This window comes from Pongo abelii, chromosome 21, assembly GCF_028885655.2.
Source record: "Pongo abelii isolate AG06213 chromosome 21, NHGRI_mPonAbe1-v2.0_pri, whole genome shotgun sequence".
In the NCBI taxonomy this organism is placed as follows: domain Eukaryota; kingdom Metazoa; phylum Chordata; class Mammalia; order Primates; family Hominidae; genus Pongo; species Pongo abelii.
Genome location: NC_072006.2, coordinates 68,028,225 through 68,047,093, shown reverse-complemented (window position 1 = coordinate 68,047,093; position 18,869 = coordinate 68,028,225). Strand labels below are relative to the sequence as shown.

Genomic DNA, 18,869 nt, shown 5'->3' with positions numbered 1-18,869 from the left:
GTGGAAGTTGCAGTGAGCCGAGATCACACCACTGTACTCCAGTCTGGGCGACAGAGCCAGACCCTGTCTCAAAAAAAAACAATGACAGAGAATGGGAAGGGCTGGTCCTGACCCCGCTCAGAGCTCAAGCCCCTGATATTGGTGTGTTTCCTGCACGCTCCTCTTGGGGTCTATGCTTACTGTGTGTTCACTGTGTGTGTTCAGTGTGTGTGTGTTCAGTGTGTGTGTATTCACTGTGTGTGTGCACTGTGTGTGTTCACTGTGTGTTCAATGTGTGTGTATTCAGTGTGTGTGTGCACTGTGTGTTCGCTGTGCGTGTTCACTGTGTTCAGTGTGTGTGTATTCAGTGTGTGTGTTCACTGTGTTTGTATTCACTGAGTGTGTGTTCACTGTATGTTCAGTCTGTTCACTGTGTGTGTTCAGTGTGTGTTCATTGTGTGTTCACTGTGTGTGTGTTCACTGTGTGTATTCATTGTGTGTTCACTGTGTGTGTTCAGTGTGTGTTCATTGTGTGTTCACTGTGTGTGTGTTCACTGTGTGTATTCATTGTGTGTTCACTGTGTGTTCATTGTGTTTGTGTTCACTGTGTTCACTCTGTGTTCACTGTGTGTGTTCACTCTGTGTTCACTGTGTGTGTTCACTCTGTGTGTGTGTTCATTGTGTGTTCACTGTGTTCACTCTGTGTTCACTGTATGTGTTCACTGTGTGTGTTCACTGTGCGTGTATTCAGTGTGTGTGTGCACTGTGTGTTCACTGTGTGTTCACTGCATGTTCAGTGTGTATTGTGTGTGTGTTCACTGTGTGTTCATTGTGCTTGTGTTCACTGTGTTCACTCTGTGTTCACTGTGTGTGTTCACTCTGTGTGTATGTCCATTGTGTGTTCACTATGTGTTCACTGTGTGTGTGTTCACTCTGTGTTCACTGTGTGTTCACTGTGTGTGTATTCACTGTGTGTATGTTCACTGTGTGTGTGTTCACTGTGTGTGTTCACTGTATGTGTGTTCATTATGTGTGTGTTCATTGTGTGTGTGTTCACTCTGTGTGTGTGTGCATGTTTATGTTTAAACACATATGCCATATGTGCTGCTTTTCCTCCTCTCGATCTTAATATGTCACAAGAGCAGCTTTCCACGTTGGGTGTGTTAAAGCTCATGCGGGGGTCTGAGACGGCATTTCCATGCTTGCACGCAGGCCCTGGGTCAGTGCAGGAGGGTCTGAGACAGGCCCTGGGTCAGTGCTGGAGGGTCTGAGACGGGATTGCCACGCTTGCACACAGGCCCTGGGTCAGTGCGGGGGCGTCTGGGACAGGCCCTGGGTCAGTGCAGGAGGGGCTGAGACGGGATTGCCACGCTTGCACACAGGCCCTGGGTCAGTGCGGGGGCGTCTGGGACAGGCCCTGGGTCAGTGCAGGAGGGGCTGAGACGGGATTGCCACGCTTGCACACAGGCCCTGGGTCAGTGCGGGGGCGTCTGGGACAGGTCCTGGGTCAGTGCGGGAGGGTCTGAGATGGGATTGCCACGCTTGCACACAGGCCCTGGGTCAGTGCGGGGGGGTCTGGGACAGGCCCTGGGTCAGTGCGGGAGGGTCTGAACGGGATTGCCACGCTTGCATGCAGGCCCTGGGTCAGTGCGGGGGGGTCTGAGACAGGCCCTGGGTCAGTGCGGGAGGGTCTGAGATGGGATTGCCACGCTTGCACACAGGCCCTGGGTCAGTGCGGGGGTTTCTGAGACAGGCCCTGGGTCAGTGCGGGAGGGTCTGAGACGGCATTGCCACGCTTGCACGCAGGCCCTGGGTCAGTGCGGGGGGGTCTGAGACACGCCCTGGGTCAGTGCGGGGGGGTCTGAGACGGCATTGCCACGCTTGCACACAGGCCCTGGGTCAGTGCGGGAGGGTCTGAGACGGCATTGCCACGCTTGCACGCAGGCCCTGGGTCAGTGCGGGGGTGTCTGCGACAGGCCCTGGGTCAGTGCGGGAGGGTCTGAGACGGGATTGCCACGCTTGCACACAGGCCCTGGGTCAGTGCGGGGGGGTCTGTGACAGGCCCTGGGTCAGTGCGGGAGGGTCTGAGACGGGATTGCCACGCTTACACACAGGCCCTGGGTCAGTGCGGGAGGGTCTGAGACAGGCCCTGGGTCAGTGTGGGAGGGTCTGAGACGGGATTGCCACGCTTGCACACAGGCCCTGGGTCAGTGCGGGGGGGTCTGTGACAGGCCCTGGGTCAGTGCGGGAGGGTCTGAGACGGGATTGCCACGCTTACACACAGGCCCTGGGTCAGTGCGGGAGGGTCTGAGACAGGCCCTGGGTCAGTGTGGGAGGGTCTGAGACGGGATAGCCATGCTTGTACGCAGGCCTTGGGTCAGTGCGGGAGGGTCTGAGACAGCATTGCCACATTTGCACACAGGCCCCAGGTCAGTGCAGACCCTGGGTCAGCACAGGCTGGTATCTACCCCGAGGGCCATCTTGGGCCCCGCCTCCCACAGACCTCACCTTTGGTGGCCATGTGGTCATCTGGGTTTGTGGCATCAGGTGAGCAGACCTGGGTTGCCACTGACCCAGGGGCCACCCAGATGGTGTGGCGTGTCTGCCCCCGTCCCCTGCATGCTGCCATCCATGCCCCCGTCCCCCATGTGATGCCATCTGTCCCTCCCTGCAGCCCTGGAGCAGCAGTGTGATGAGCATCGTCGCCGAGCCAAGGAGCTGAAGCATAAGTCCCAGCACCTCAGCAACGTGCTCATGACGCTGACGCCGGTCTCCCTGCCACCGCCTGTGAAGCGGCCCCGGCTTGCACGTGCCACATCAGGACCGGCCGCCATGGCCTCGCAGGTGCTCACCCAGTCTGCCCAGCTGGCGCTCAGCCCGGGCGTGCCCGTCCCCCAGCTGACCAGCGTGCCCCTTGGTAAAGTGGTGTCCACCCTGCCCTCCACCGTCCTGGGCAAGGGTTCCCTTCAGGCCCCCCCTGCCAGCTCCCCGGCCTCCCCGCTGCTCGGGGGATACACAGTCTTGGCCTCCTCTGGCTCTACCTACCCCAGCACAGTGGAGATCCACCCGGACGCATCCAGCCTCACGGTCCTGAGCACGGCTGCCGTGCAGGACGGTAGCACGGTGTTCAAGGTGGTCAGCCCGCTGCAGCTGCTCACGTTACCTGGCCTGGGCCCCACCCTGCAGAATGTGGCCCAGGCCTCGCCTGGCTCCAGCACAATTGTGACAGTGCCCGCAGGGGCTGCCCCTGGGCCCGAGGAGCACACGGCCACCATTGAGGTGGCTGCCGTGGCAGAGGACCACGAGCGGAAGTAGCCGACGGGAGGGCGAGGCCCCTGGGACGGACAGGGCTGGCTGCCTCTCAGCCGCGGCAGCAGGGAGTGGGCAGAGGCCGCAGGGCTGGCTCGGGCAGGTGGGTCACGTGGGCTGCAGAACCAAAGAGAGGAATCGCCAAAACAAATCACGAGAAGAGAGAAGGGGACAGAACAGCGAGAGCAACCTGGAAAATCGGTCTTCAGGTCCCACGTTTCCTCCTCCTTTTTTCTTGGGAAATATATTTTTCCATCTGTTGCTTATTAATACTGTTTACACATTGGGCCTTGATCAGGAGCCAGGTGGGCGGGGGCTGGGGAAGCCTGGGTGCAGCAGAGGCAGAGGAAGCAGAGCCAGGTGCCGAGCGCGACCCTGCAGGTGCTGGACGCGGTGCAGCAGGTCACGAGGCCCCCGTGTCTGCACCCAGCCAGGTCCCTGGGGACGTTACTAACTCATGACTTGGGAGCTGAGCCCAAGTGTGAAACCTCTGGATCCTATGGATTTGGTTTCTTCCCACAGTTTTCTGTAGGTTTAGTGTGGCTGGCGCCCCGTTCTCCTCCTGTGTGGGAACATGCACCCGGAGCTTGGGGTGCAGATCCCGGCGGGTGCCTGCCTCCCCCGCCCCCAGCCGGTGCTCAGGTGGCCCAGGGGCCGCACAGACGAGGCGTGGTCCAGGCATTGTTGCACATGTACTGAGGGTGTTTTTAAGTGAATTGCTTAGTAGGCTTCTAGGAAGAGTCAGATTTATAGCATTTTCAACCAAAATAATGCTGAGTGCCTAGGCTTCCCGAGTTAGCTCTTTGGGTGGCCCCTGAGCCCCTGTGAGTGCACCTGACCGGGTGCGGAGGTCCTGGGCAGCCTCTCCCTGAGCCGGCCCCTCCCAGGGGTCTGAGATCCGTGAGGCGTGTCCCTAGGGCTTCAGTCTTGGGGCAGGGGCATAAACAGAACCAGTCACTATGGAGGTCGAGGATTCCCGTGGGGGCCCTTCAGCTTGGGCTGCTTGGCCACAGAACAGCCCTTGGCTCCCTGGCCCCCGGCCCCCATGCAGCCCCTGGGCTGGCCCTCGGTGGTCTCTGTCCAAGGGAGAGCCCCTGGGTGTTCAGGAGGCCGCCCAGGGTGGGCTGGTCAGGGCAGCTGCCGAAGGTGGAGCCCAGAGCCTGTCTGGAAGGGCTGTCCGTGGCTGTCCTGAGACCTGGCCTTGGACTCACAAGGAAGACCAGGCTGAGGCCCCTCCAGGCTAGGGCCCTGGGGCAGGCATCTCAGGGAGCAGCCAGCCCAGGCCTCCTGCCGTCTCCAGCAGGGCCAGATGCCCCTGGACGCTCCTGCTGATTCTGTCGGCAGTTGAAGGCCCGTCTGAGGCCCCGCAATGCGAGGGTCCCGTGTCCCACTTCACTGCTCCGAAGGGAACTGGCTGGCTGTCCGTCCAGCGAGCAGCCCAGACCCCACCTCTGCGCCATTGTCAACAGGGCCCTGTCCTGGCTGCCCTCACCCATGTCAAGCTACTGAGGCTGTGTCTTGTTTGTTTTCTCTGTTACATTTTTGTTTGCTGTTGTCACAGTCAGCTGGTTTCGGCGTGATGTTGACCTTTTGATGTACATACTCCGTTTTAAACTCATTTCCACTCTAGTTGAGTTCTGCAGCATGCAGCGGTATGACCCTACGGGGGTCAGGAGGGCCCTGTAACCCCCACCCACCAGCTCAGAACCTGTCACTAATACAGCTGCCTGTGACCCTGGGACCCGCAACCTTCCAGCTGCTTCCCTTTGTCAAAGTCACGAGTGCGTCTGCCTTGACAACCCTCGTCAACAGAACTTCCAGTGGGTTGTGGGTTCATTTTCTTTCTTTTTAAGAACAAGGTTGGGACCTTTTCTGCCCCTGCCCCTTAGCTATTGAGGCATTGGGAGAGGAAGTTAATTTCAGAGCCATACAAAAATAAGCCACAACCAGCTTCAGAATTAATTCCCAATCCCCCATTCCACCAGGGCTGGGAGCCCATTCCCAGTGCTTCCCAAGGCCCTTGGGGACGTCTACCGCCAACCCAGCTGCTTCTGGCAGGGGCTCCAAGCCCCAGCCTGGGGAAGGGCCCTGGAGAAGCCCTCATCCTCTTGGGAACCACACTGCAGTGGGTGGGGAAGGTTGTCGTCAGCACCGCCCCCGGCTCCTCCAGGTCCTGCTGGCTCCTCAGGGGCAGGGTTCCCTGGACCTCCCAGTTCTGCTGGCCTCGGGGCCAGCCAGTACTCAGAGAGGAGGACCTTCTCAACCACGTACAGAACACGGGTTTTCATGGCTGCCTTTGGTTTGGTTTTCTGAGAAGATAGGATTGGATTGGATTTTGCAGAGGGTGAGAACTTCTCTGTGCCTGCTCAGAGGCGCCCTAGGGAAGGGCCATGTTTGAGTTTTGCTTTGTATGTTGTTTTGCAAGTATCTGCCTGGTACTTTGATTTAAAATAAAAACAATTTTCATAGTTTGAGTGTCTATCTCTTGGAATGAAGTGTGGAGAAAAATCAAGTCTATAAACACGCCCAACGCAAACAGCGCTGGCTGCCACCCCCGCCCCGGCCCACTCACACCCACATGCTTCGTTCTTCCAAGTGTGGCCTGGGGGCTTCAGGACTCTTCCAGGGTGTCCCGAGGTCAAAGCTGTTTTCATCACAGCAGGTGCCCTGTGCCCTTCTCCTTCTCTCACCAGCATGCATCGGAGTTTTCAAGAGGCCTGGTGGGAGGATCATGGCCGTTTTAGTCATAAATGCTATTGTAACAAAATACCACAGGCTGGGGGGCTTGCAAGCAACAGAGATTCATTTATGCAGTTCTGCACGCTGGCAAGTCGGAGATTAAGAGCATCAGCTGATTTGGTGCCTGGTGAGGGTTTTGAATCAGCCGATTCGGTGCCTGGTGAGGGTTTTGAAGGTGTCCTGCAAATCGCTGGAGGACAATAGTAAGAACAGCCTGGGCCCCACCTTGACCCGAGGCTGGCGTCGGAGGCACCCTCGCTCCCAAGTAAGGAGAGCTCTCAGTGGCACAGGGGCCTGCGCCCGCCAGTCAGGAGCTCAACAGACTCACACCCAGGGGGGCCCCTTCCTCCCCTCTCCCAGGGTTCAGTCTCAGAGCCTTCTCGTCACCAACGCTGTTCCCCTCCCTGCTGCCATTGTCCACCCAAGGCCATAGGAACCTGCACACCAGCCACAGGCCAGCCTCCCAGACTCACGGCCGAGCAAGAGGCAGACATAGAAGTCCATGCTGCGTGGTCACTGGGTGCAGTAGCTCACGCCTGTAATCCCAGCACTTTGGGAGGCTGAGGCGGGTGGATCACCTGAGGTCAGGAGCTTGAGACCAGCCTGGCCAACATGGTGAAACCCCATCTCTACTAAAAATACAAAATTAGCTGGGCGTGGTGGCAGGTGCCTGTAATCCCAGCTACTTGGGAGACTGAGGCAGGAGAATCGCTTGAACCCGGGAGGTGGAGGTTGCAGTGAGCCAAGATTGCACCATTGCACTCCAGCCTGGGCGACCAGAGCGAAATTCTGTCTCAAAAAAAAAAGTCCCTGCTGCGTGGTTCCACTTACGAAAGTTGGACACTTCCCTCAAGGCAGAATGGCGTCGAAAGCCGGGTCACTGGGTGCCCTCCGGGACGGTGGCTGGAGGGGCACAGGGTGCTGTTTCCAAGAGTCCACTCTGAAACCTGCCCTTCTGCCATGGCTGCTCTTCCACGCCTGTGCCCTGCTGCACCCCAGAGCTGAAAAACGCACAGGCATGTCCTTCCAGCACACATTGGCACGGGACCACCCTCTCCACAGGTCATCTGCCAGCTCCTCAGATTCCATGTGTACGAGACAGAGCTCCTGCTTCATATTCCCTCCCATGCTCTGTCCCCATCACGCCCCGTCGGGGAGGGGAGCACCAACACCTGCCCACAGGCTCAGCCCACCTTCCTGCAACCTCACATCCACGATGCATTCCCTTCTTGTGAGGCCAGGCCCCCTCCATCTCTCTCAGGTCGATGTAACTACCCGGTTCCCACCTCTGGCCCTTCCTACCCTCCTGCTACCCATTCTCTACACTGTGACCCCTCCCATTTGCTGACACGCCCGGAGCACCCCCATCATTCCCTCTGCCCCGGAGGGGGCTGTACCCCTCAATATCCCACCATGATACCTCCTCCTCCTGATACTTGATGGGGTTTCAGAGGCCACAAGATACAAACCAACAAGGGGTCATGTCTTGTACCCACAGAGTGTCCCCAGGGGCCGGTGCAGCACTGGCCACTCCTCAGCTGAAGACACAGGAGTGGGGAATGGGCTGTGGCCTGTCCAGCCCTGTCCAGCCCAGGGCACTCCAGAGGGCAGAGTGCCCACAGAGGGTGGAGTGCTTTGTGACATGCCACTGTTGGGATGGGCCACAGTGTACCATTCAGTGACTGAGGGACATCTTGGTTGCTTCCAAGGTTTGGCAATTATGAGTAAAGCTGCTGTTAAAAACCCTCGTGCAAGTTTTTGTGTGGACCTAAGCTTTCAACTCATTTGGGTAAATACCAAGGGGCGAAACTGCTAGATTGTGTGGTAAGAATGTATTTAGTTTTGTAAGAAACTACTAAAGTGTCTTCTGCCAGTGGCGGCACCATCTCGCATTCCCACCCGCAATGACTGAGGTTCCTGTTGTTCCACGTCCTCACCTGTAATGACTGAGGTTCCTGTTGTTCCACGTCCTCACCTGTAATGACTGAGGTTCCTGTTGTTCCATGTCCTCACCAGCAATGACTGAGGTTCCTGGTGCTCCACGTCCTCACCCGCAATGACTGAGTTTCTTGCTCCATGTCCTCACCCGCAATGACTGAGGTTCCTGTTGTTCCACGTCCTCACCAGCAATGACTGAGGTTCCTGTTGTTCCACGTCCTCACCAGCAATGACTGAGGTTCCTGTTGTTCCACGTCCTCACCAGCATTTGGTGGTGTCAGTGTTTTCGGTTTGGGACATTCTTTATTTTTATTTTTATTTTTTTCAAGATGGAGTCTCACTCCATCTCCCAGGCTGGAGTGCAGTGGCACCATCTTGGCTCATTGCAACTTCTGATCCCCAGGTTCAAGTGATTCTCCTGTCTCATCCTCCCGAGTAGCTGGGATTACGGGTGCATGCCACCACACCTGGCTAATTTTTGTATTTTTAGTAGAGACGGGATTTCGCCATGTTGGCCAGGCTGGTTTTGAACTTCTGATCACAGGTGATCCACCTGCCTCGGCCTCTCAAAATGCTGGGATTACAGATGTGAGCCACCACGCCTGGCCCGGCTAATTTTTTAAAAAAATGTTCATGGAGGCCGGTCGTGGTGGCTCACGCCTGTAATCCCAGCACTTTGGGAGGCCAAGGTGGGCAGATCATGAGGTCAGGAGATTGAGACCATCCTGGCTAACATGGTGAAACCCCGTCTCTACTAAAAATACAAAAAAGTTAGCCAGGCATGGTGGCAGGTGCCTGTAGTCCCAGCTACTGGGGAGGCTGAGGCAGGAGAATGGTGTGAACCCAGGAAGTGGAGCTTGCAGTGAGCCGAGATCTGGGTGACAGAGTGAGACTCCATCTCAGAAATAAATAAAATAAAATAAAATAAAATTTTGCCTGTGATTCTTAGTCTTTTAATAGGATAGTTTAATCCCTTTACGTTTAGTGTAACTAGTGATCTATTTGGAGTCATGCCTTTCAATAAGTTGTTCTATAGCCTGAAGTACTTGTGAGGAATTGTCTTAACTTGCATTTTCTTCCAGGTTGCACCTTTCTTTCCTTTTTCTTCCTACAGTGTGGATGACTCTTGACTCTCCTGTGCCATGTGGTGATTTTAAAACATGTCCACAAATTCGATGTCACTCACAACAGTTGGGCGTCTACTTTCCCTCCTCCTGATTTTGGGCTGATCTTAGTGACTCACTTTTAATCACTTGAACATGGCAGAAGTCACACGGGGTGACCTCAGAGGTTATACTGGAAAAAGACAGTAGAGCTTTCACCTCATTTGTTCCCCCAACACTCCCCCAACCCCTGCCCCCTTTCTGTCTCCGAATATGCCCATTTTGGAGACTGAGCTGCCATGTTGGAGAAGTAGAGTTAGATGTTCAAGGTGCCCTGTGGTTCCAGCCCCCAGCCCTTTGAGCGTGGCATCTGAGCTCAGGTGCCAGATATGGAGCGGGGAGGCTCAGATGACTCCAGCTGCAGAACTTGAGTCTTCTGGCTGAGGCTCCTGACGTCGTGAGACCGGTTGATCCTGTTGTGTCCTGTCTGAATTTTTGGCGTACGGAACTTGTGAGCATCATAAATGGTTGTTTTACACCACTGAGTTTTGGGGTCATTTGTTACACAACCACGTTAACTGGGACAAACTGTGCCAATGCTCAGCTTCTTTTTCTCTGAGCCACAGATGAACACTGGCATCTGGACCCTGTCCACTGCTTAGTGGCCTGGGGAGCTGGACCTGGGGAGGAGAGGCCCCATCTGACAGTGTCCTCTCTGTTGGAATGGACAGGCTGCTCCTGTGCATTGAATGGGATTTTCGCCAGGCAGTTTGGCCTTGACCAGGACTTACGGTTTTCCAGATGTGCTTTTCTCTGGGGCTCCTGCACTGCGAGGTTGTGATGAGTTTATGCAGGATTCTGATCTCCACTGCTGGCCTGGCTGGTGGGTAGGGTGGGCTGTGTTCAGGCCCTGCTGGGTCCTCACAGGCCTTTGTCCCTGCCTTGGCAGCCCCCATCTGGCTCTGGTTCCTGACCCCATGAAACATGGGGGTGGGTGGCACTTCAGGCTCCCCAGACCAGCTAGAGGACGGTCCCCAGCCCACAAGGCATGCGTGAGGTCCCGAGCTCACCAGGCCACTGGAGTTCGCTGCCACTTGCTGCTCCTCTGGTCCTTGACATCTGCTGACAGCAGGTTTGTGTCTGAGCTCGGAGATGTAACAGATACATTTGCATCAAGGGTCTCTCTCTCTCACACACACACACACACGTTCATTTTCTGCAGTAAGATAATGAAATGCAAGAACTTCAGTGGGCTGTTGGATGAGTTTATTTATTTACTTATTTATTATTATTATTATTTTGAGACGAACTCTTACTCTGTCTCCCAGGCTGGAGTGCAATGGCTCAATCTTGGCTCACTGAAACCTCCGCCTCCTGGGTTCAAGTGATTCTTGTGCCTCACCCTCCCGAGTAGCTGGGATAAGAGGCACGCGCCACCATCCCTGGCTAAGTTTTTGTATTTTTAGTAGAGATGGGGTTTTGCCATGTTGCCCAGGCTGGCCTTGAACTCCTGAGCTCAGGCAATCTGCCTGCCTTGGCCTCCCAAAGTGCTGGGATTACAGGCATGAGCCACCGTGCCCGGCCTATTTTATTTATTTATTTTTGAGATGGAGTCTTGCTCTGTCATCCAGGTTGGAGTGCAGTGGCGCAATCTCAGCTCACTGCAACCTCTGCCTCCTGGGTTCAAGCGATTCTCCTGCCTCAACCTCCCGAATAGTTGGGACTACAGGCACGCGCCACCACGTCTGGCTAATTTTTGTATTTTTAGTAGAGATGGGGTTTCACCATGTTGGCCAGGCTGGTCTTGAACTCCTGCCCTCAAGTGATCCGCCCACCTCGGCCTCTCAAAGTGCTGGGATGACAGGCCACTATGCCCAGCCTTGGATGAGTTTTAAGCAATACAGACACATGTACCTGCTGCCTGCGCCAGGCAGAGGACACTCCCCTTGTTCCCTTCTCTAGTCGGGCCTGTCCTCACAATCCCTGGCCTGGTTTTTAGAATTCGTCTGTTCCTGAGCTTCATAGAAATGGAACCGCACATTTAATACTCGTCTGTGTTTGGCCTCTTCACTGAACTATGTTTTTGAGATTCCTTCATGCTTCTGTGTGTGTCGGACATGTTCTGTTTAGGTTTTGTCTGAGTAGTGATGTGTCGTACAGATGTTCCACGGTTTGTTTATTCAGCCGCCTGGTGATGTGCATTGGAGCTGTTTTCAGTCTGGGGCTACTAGGAATGGAGCTGCTGTGAACCGGCGGGTGCCTCTGTGTGGGCGTCAGCACGCTGGCCCCAGCAGGAGGGGCTCCCTGGCCCAGGCGTTGTGAAGAATGAAGATCCTTTTTTCATTTCTCTTGGGTAGATTTGCAGGAGTCGAATTGCTGGATCCTAAGACAGATGTTCATTTAACTTTACCGGAAATGACCGAGCTGTTTTCCAAGGTGGCTGTGCCATCTTGTATCCCCACTAGCACCAATGGGAGCAGTGGCTGCTCCATATCCTCTGCAGCACGAGCCGTCCTCGCTCTGGATGCAGTCGATCTGCCCGTGTGAGGTGGTTTCTCACTGGGTCCTGTTGGCGTGTCCCCAGTGACTGGATGGTAAGCACCTTCTCATGTGCTTTTGGTCATTTGTATATTTTCTTGTGTGGAATGTCTGTTCAAATATTTTGTTTGTTTTTAAAAACTGGACTTTTGAGTTTTGAGATTAAAAAAAATCTGCCTTCTAGGAGTGGTGGCTCACCCCTGTAGTCCCAACACTCTGGGAGGCCGAGGCAGGAGGATCATTTGAGGCCAGGAGTTCAAGATCAGCCTGGGCAACATAGTGAGACTCCATCTCTACAAAAAATTTTAAAATTAGCTGAGGGTGTTGGTGCATCCCTGGAGTCCCAGCTACTTGGGACGCTGAGGTCTGTCCTGGGCTCAGGAGGATTGTCTGAGCCCAGAGTTCAAGGCTGCAGTGAGCTGTGATCACATCTCTGCGCTCCAGCCTGAGCAATAGAGCAAGACCGTCTCAAAGTGTAATAATAATAACAAAGATAAAAACATTTTCAATTTGCATATAGTTCATCAGATATGTGTATTTTGAATATTTTTCTCTCAGCTAATAGCTTGACTTTTCATTTTTCTCACTGGTACAGACATTTTTGACTTATGTAACCTTGTTTATCAATTTTTTTCTCTTATATTTCTACCTTTTATGTCCTTTTAAAGAAATATATGCTGGCTGGGTGCGGTGGCTCACGCCTGTAGTCCCAGCACTTTGGGAGGCCTAGGCGGGTGGATCATGAGGTCAGGAGATTGAGACCATCCTGGCTAACATGGTGAAACCCCATCTCTACTAAAAATACAAAAAATTAGCCTGGTGTGGTGGCGGGCACCTGTAGTCCCAGCTACTCGGGAGGCTGAGGCAGGAGAATGGCAGGAGAATGGCATCATTCCGGGAGGCGGAGCTTGCAGTGAGCCGAGATGGCGCCACTGCACTCCAGCCTGGGCGGCAGAGCGAGATCCGTCTCAAAAACAAAAAAAAAAAGAAAAGAAAAGAAATATATGCCTATCCCAAGGTTGTGAAGATTTCTCCTGTTTTCTTCTAGAAGCGTTACAGTTTAGCTTTGATGCTTACATGATCCATCTTGAATTAAATTTTGTGTGCAATGCGAGGTGGGGCTGAGCTTCGTTTTTCCCGAAACTACTCCGCGTTCCAGTTGCCACTTGTTGAAGACTGTCCTTTCCCTGCCTCAGGCCCTTCGGGGACCAACAGACCGCAGACCTGGGTCTGACCCAGGCTCCCTTCTGTCCTGTCTTGTCTCTCCTGACATCTGCAGTAACGTTCTGGACGTGAACCTCTGGGCGTCAGGAGCAAGCCACGTTCCTGTATGTCCAGGGAGAAGCAGGGAGACCAGAAGGCTGGGGTGGAAAAGGCCCAGGTTTTGGCTCCCTCCTCTGGGGCAGCCGGGCTGGGCACAGCTGCCCCACAGGGTGCACAGGCACCTGGCTCTGTGTCAACCAGGTGCCCAGAGCAGCCCCAGGGCAGGCCCACACCCACTCCAGACCCCAACATCCCAGCCCCAGCAGGAGCGTGGCCCCTCCCCCTGTCATCCCGGAGAGGTGGCCACATGGCAGAGGGACACTGGGGGCCAGTGGGGACTAGGAAAGTCCCTGCCAGGAGACCTCAGGGGAATGTGATCAAGCCTTAAGCTTCGGGGGTGCTGTGGGGGCGAGCAGAGAAAGGCACAGCCCCTGGCCAGGCTCTCTGTTGCCCCTGGGAGGCCCTTTAGATCCTGCAACACCCACCGCACGCCTCCTGCTCAGGGCCTGGCCTGAGGGCTCCAGCAGGCTTCAGTTTGGGGGAGAGGTGAGCAGGGGGTGAGAAGGTGGCTCATCACCTCTAATGATGTCAGAAAACCAGGCTGTTTCTCCTGCACTCTCACAGCACAGCTCACTGCTGACACCAGGTGGGGGTTCCGTTCCAACAACAGATTAGTCAGTTTTGCAGCCAATGCCAGCTGGGCGTGCTCCAGTTTAATTCCGATACCATCCACCTGAAGACACCATCTACCTAGAGACGTCTACTTGGAGCCATTGTCTGCTGCCCTGTGCTGTCCACTATCACCCGAACCCTGAGGGAAAACCCACACACCCTCCCGAGCGTCACAGTGCAGGTGGAGGTCCCCAGGGCTTAGGGCCAGGCCTCAGTTTACCTGTGACTGTGGGCCATGCGCTCTGGGGCAGGAACTGACGGCCTCTGGGTATAACTCACTTAAGCAGGTCTTTAACACCTGGTTCCCATCTTTCCAGAGACCCTCCTGGGAACCCTCCCCCCAGCCAAAAGCTCACATCTTGAGTGGAGGAGGTGATAGGGTCTGCAGTGGGAGGGATTCCAGATCAACCTGGAGACACTGTCCACCCATAGACACCATCATCTACCTAGAGACATTGTTGCCAACCTGGAGACACCGTCTATTCATAGACATTGTTGTGAACCTGGAGACATTGTTGTGAACCTGGAGACATTGTTGTAAACCTGGAGACACCGTGTAGCTGGAGACGCCATCTGTCCTTAGACATCCTCATCTACCTGGAGACGCCCACACAAGGCTGCTGCCCACTCCCAATGCCAATCTCAAGCCCCAGGTGCTTCTGACCAACTGGCTATAAATTGGGGTTCCTAACCCCCATATTTGGGTCAGATTAATTTGCTAGAGCAGCTCACAGAACTCAGGGAAACATGTTTACCCATTTATTATAAAGGACGTTACAAAGGACGCAGATGAAGAGATGCGTAAGGGGAGGGGCGCAGAGCTTTCACCCCACAAGGGCACCCCGTCCAGGAACCTCCACGGCTCTCTGAGCCCCGTCCTTTTGCGACTTCATGGAGGCTTCATTACCCAGGCATGATTGATTACATCACTGGCCACTGGTGAGGACCGCCTTCAGCCCCCTCTCCCCTCCCCTGCCTGGAGGTTGGGGCAAGGCTGAAAGTGCCACCCTCTACTCCTGCCGAGGCCTTCCTAAGGACCAGTCCCATCCTGAGGCTGCCTCCAGGCTGCCAGCCTTCGGTCAATATCAGCACAAAGAGGCACTTGCCACTTTGGCTACTCCAGGGATTTTAGGGGTTTGTGCCAGGAAACGGGACGAGACCAAACGTATAAATGTATATTTCACAATGTCACACACACGTGGTGGTGTGTGCAGAGGCCAGGCAGGGAGAGACGAGAGAGCAGCTGGGAGGCCCCGGGGGGCATAGACGCGTCCTGGGACTAAACCCCCATCAGATCCTTCTGGCACCCCTGCAAGGAGAAGCTGTGGTCCCCCTGACTTTCTCCCCAGGGGCTCATCTCGAAGGAGGCCTCCCGGCTGTACGGCTCCCACAAGGCCAAGAGGAGGAGATCTGGAATCGGCTCCACTCCCTCCCACTGCAGACCCTATCACCTCCTCCACTAGGGGTGTGAGCTTTTGGCTGGTGGGAGGGCGCCTGGGAGGGTCTCTGGAAAGATGGGAACCGGGTGTTAAAGACCTGCTTAAGTGAGTTATACCCAGAGGCAGCCAGTTCCTGCCCGAGAGCACATGGCCCACAGTCACAGGTAAACTGAGGCCTGGCCCTAAACCCTGGGGACCTCCACCTGCACTGTGACACTGGGGACGGTGCGTACATTTTCCTGCACGGTTCAGGTGATGGCGGATGGCAGAGGGCAGCAGACGGCAGGCTGGCACTGGGGGGCCACGGAACCCACTGGCAGGGACGCTGGGTGAGGAGGACCTGGGGACCGGGATGAGACAAGCTGAGGGTATGTTGGGCAGACATTTCTTACTTTGTATTTTGATATAGTAATTTAAACAAACGTACACAAATGTTGCAAAAATAGAACAAAGGACTCCTTGTGCTCTAGGCAGACTCACCAGTTGCTTTGTTCTGGCCCATTTGCCGGTTCTGTAGAAGCCCGTAGTTCCGGGCGATTGAGACTAAGACACGATATCCCTTCACCTTTCAGATACGATACCCCTTCACCCTTCACCCTTTACCCCATCACTTCAAGGTGTGTTTCCTCAGAACGTGGAAGCTGTCCGTTACAAAATCAGGAAACTGACGTGGATACAATAATATTACTAATATTCAGCCCGTGTGAGCGTGTTGTTGGCCGTGTGCTGTGTGTACGTGGAACTGTCTCCCGTGGTCTCACACTCAGCCCGTGTGAGCGTGTTGTTGGCCGTGTGCTGTGTGTACGTGGAACTGTCCCCCGTGGTCTCACATTCAGCCCGTGTGAGCATGTTGGCCGTGTGCTGTGTGTACATGGAACTCTCTCCCGTGGTCTCACACTCAGCCCGTGTGAGTGTGTTGTTGGCCGTGTGCTGTGTGTACGTGGAACTTTCTCCCGTGGTCTCACACTCAGCCTGTGTTAGGGGTCACTGTGGCCTGAGCACAGCTGGACGGGAGCCAGAGAGCTGTCCACGGCAACCTGCAGGTTTTCAATGCTCTGTGGACTCGAGGTGGCACTTTTTGTTTTTGTTTTAAGTTAAGAAGACGTGCACAGATGTGAAAGGTGGGCGGAAACAGGACGTCTCCCTCCTGTCCTGGCCGCACAGTCCTGATCTGTCTCCCAGGCTGGAGTGCACTGGTACCATCACAGCTTACTGAGGTCTTGAACTCCTGGGCTCAAGTGATCCTCCCGCCTCAGCCTACCAAAGTGCTGGGATCACAGGTGTGAGCCACCGTGCCTGGCCAACCTCCTTATTTTTAATGGCCTTAGAGTCTTCCGTGGCACAGGGGGGAGACTGCCCATTACATAGACCCTGAGCGAGGGGCCCTGGGCATTCCCGGTCCATTGGGTGTAGAAGGAGCTGCCGGGAGCCGTTGGTGGGCACAGATGTCCCTCTGTGCAGGAGCCTCTGCTGACCCACGTGGGAGGCGCGTGTCCTGTGCTCCCGGGACTGGCTGGTTTCCAGAGCGGTGCTGCCAGTTTAGACTCTGGCCGAGTGCCCGCAATGTCAGAGAGGTGGACGGGTTGTCTGGGGCTGGTTTGCGTTTCCCTTATGCCGAGGTTGAACATTTCACTCCATTTACAGCAATTTCACTTTCCACGTTTTGTGAAGTATTGATTTGCATCCTTTGCCTATTTTTCTTTTAAATTATACATCTTTTTCTTAATTTATAAGATCTTTACAAAATTAGAGAGATCAGGGCCGGGCGCGGTGGCTCACGCCTGTAATCTCAGCACTTTGGGAGGCCGAGGCGGGTGGATCACGAGGTCAGGAGATCGAGACCATCCTGGCTAACACGGTGAAACCCTGTCTCTACTAAAAATGCAAAAAATTAGCCAGGCGCGGTGGCGGGCGCCTGTAGTCCCAGCTACTTGGGAGGCTGAGGCAGGAGAATGGCGTGAACCCGGGAGGCGGAGCTTGCCGAGATGGCGCCACTGCACTCCAGCCTGGGCGACACAGCGAGACGTCGTCTCAAAAAAAAAAAAAAAAAAAAATCAGAGTGATCAGACTTTTCACTGTGATATAAGCTGCAATTTTGTTTTCTGTTCATGTTTGGTTTTTGACTTCTTTGATGGTGGTGTTTTTTTCCACGTGAAATTGTTTCGTGTCATTGAATTTATCACTGTTGTGCTGGTAGATGTTTAATTCGTTCTCTAAGAAGAAAAAACCAGTGCTTCAGGAGACAGGTTTTGTGGATTTCTGAGGTGTATGCTTGCCCCTCACGGCATGTGTGAGGCCACCAGCCCTGTCCTTGAGTCTGGCTGGGGGCGAGTGGCCCAGGGCTGGATTTCGCCTAGAAAGGCCTTTCCCATCCCAAGAGTCCTGAGAATCAGACACTTTCGGCCCTGGTTTCTCCTAGTGCCTCTGTGGCTGGCTTTTCCTTCCGTGTGAGTCTTTGATTATTTCATATGGTGTAAGATGCTGCGTAGAGACCGTCCCTCCCATTTTTGTTTCCAGATGCTGCTAATCAGTTGTTCTAATAATCTGTGGAGTGCATCAATGAATTGTTTTTCCCTGAGGTGTGAGAGCCAAGCTTTCTTTTCTTTTCTTTCTTTTTTTTTTTTTTTTTTTTTGAGACAGAGTCTCGTTCCGTCTCCCAGGCTGGAGTGCAATGGCGCGATCTCAGCTCACTGCAACCTCTGCCTCGCCCCCCCAACCCCGGGTTCAAGGGATTCTCCTGCCTCAGCCTCCTGACCTGCCGCCACGCCCGGCTAATTTTTTTGTTTTTTGTATTTTTAGAAGAGATGGGGTTTCACTATGTTGGCCAAGCTGGTCTCGAATTCCTGACCTCAGGTGATCTGCCCACCTCGGCCTCCCAAAGTGCTGAGATTACAGGCGTGAGCCAATGCGCCTGGCCGAGAGCCAATCTTTCATCCCACCCCAGACTCCTGAGTGTGACTCTATTTCTGGACTCTCTGTTCTGCCCCGGACCTGTGTGTCCACACCGGGTTCAGTGGCTTTGCAGTGTGTTGTGTGTTTAGTAAGTCGTGCCAGCATCTGCTGCGAATCCTTTTTAGTCATCATCCTGGGCTGGGTGTCAGGATTCAAGCCTGTAATCCCGGCACTCAAGGAGGCCGAGGTGGGTGGTTTGCTTGAGCCCAGGATTTCAAGAGCAGCTGGGCAACACTGAGAAACCCCATCTCTGAAAAATGTAGAAAAAACTCCAAAATAGCTAACTGTGGTGGTGTGCACCTGTACTGTGGTGGTGTGCGCCTGTAGTCCCAGCGACTCAGGAGGCTGAGGGGGGGAGACTGAGCCAGAGGTCGAGGCTGCAGTGAACTGTGATTGCATCACTGCACTCCTGCCAGGGCAATGGAACGAGACCCAGTCTCAAAAAAAAAAAAAAAAAAAAAAAAGTCCTGCCCAGCGTTGCTTGGTGATGTGATGCTTTTCCAAATGGACTTGAAAGGCAGTGTGTCCACCATGCCACTGCAGGTTAGTTTAGGAGGAACTCACGTCTTTGTGTGGTGTTAAGCCTCTCCATCCAGGAACACAGCGTTCCGCACAAGTTCCGCACAAATTCTCGCAGCGTTCTGTGCACGTGGAGCCTGCTCAGCTCCCGGCCCCTGGGGCTGCTGTTGTAGGCAGGCCCGCCCTCTCCGAGGAGCTCCAACGTGATTGGTCTGCGGAAAGGCTCCCTGGTGGTTGACAGTGCACCCAGCCGACCTCCCGAGGTAGCTGTGAGCCCCCCAGTCCGGCCCTCCCAATTAGTTGCTGGCCTTGGGTGGCAGCCTTGCTTCCTTGTTTCAGGGGCAGCATCACTGTCCGTTATCTACTGCTGCAGAACAGATGGCCCCAAAGCTCAGTGCCTTAAAACAGCACAGATGTT

The 18,869-nt window shown here is 54.7% G+C and overlaps 1 protein-coding gene and 1 long non-coding RNA gene across 6 annotated transcripts in view; one reads left to right on the top strand and one right to left on the bottom strand.

Annotated features, from left to right (window-relative positions):
• The window catches only part of GMEB2 (glucocorticoid modulatory element binding protein 2), a 43,272-nt gene extending 37,513 nt beyond the window's left edge, over positions 1-5,759 (top strand). For all 5 annotated transcript variants that reach the window (XM_024238787.3, XM_024238786.3, XM_024238788.3 and 2 more), the window contains one exon: positions 2,654-5,759. In XM_024238787.3, coding sequence (XP_024094555.1) covers positions 2,654-3,294 — 641 coding nt within the window. In that variant the 3' untranslated portion in view covers positions 3,295-5,759. The remainder of the gene's footprint in view (positions 1-2,653) is intronic.
• Positions 4,446-7,638, bottom strand: LOC129052262 (uncharacterized). Its single transcript, XR_008517231.2, has 3 exons — positions 7,448-7,638; positions 6,859-7,028; positions 4,446-6,005 (listed from the first exon to the last, which is right to left on the bottom strand). It is a non-coding gene; the product is annotated as an uncharacterized LOC129052262 (long non-coding RNA).
• Positions 7,639-18,869: the final 11,231 nt, after the last annotated feature.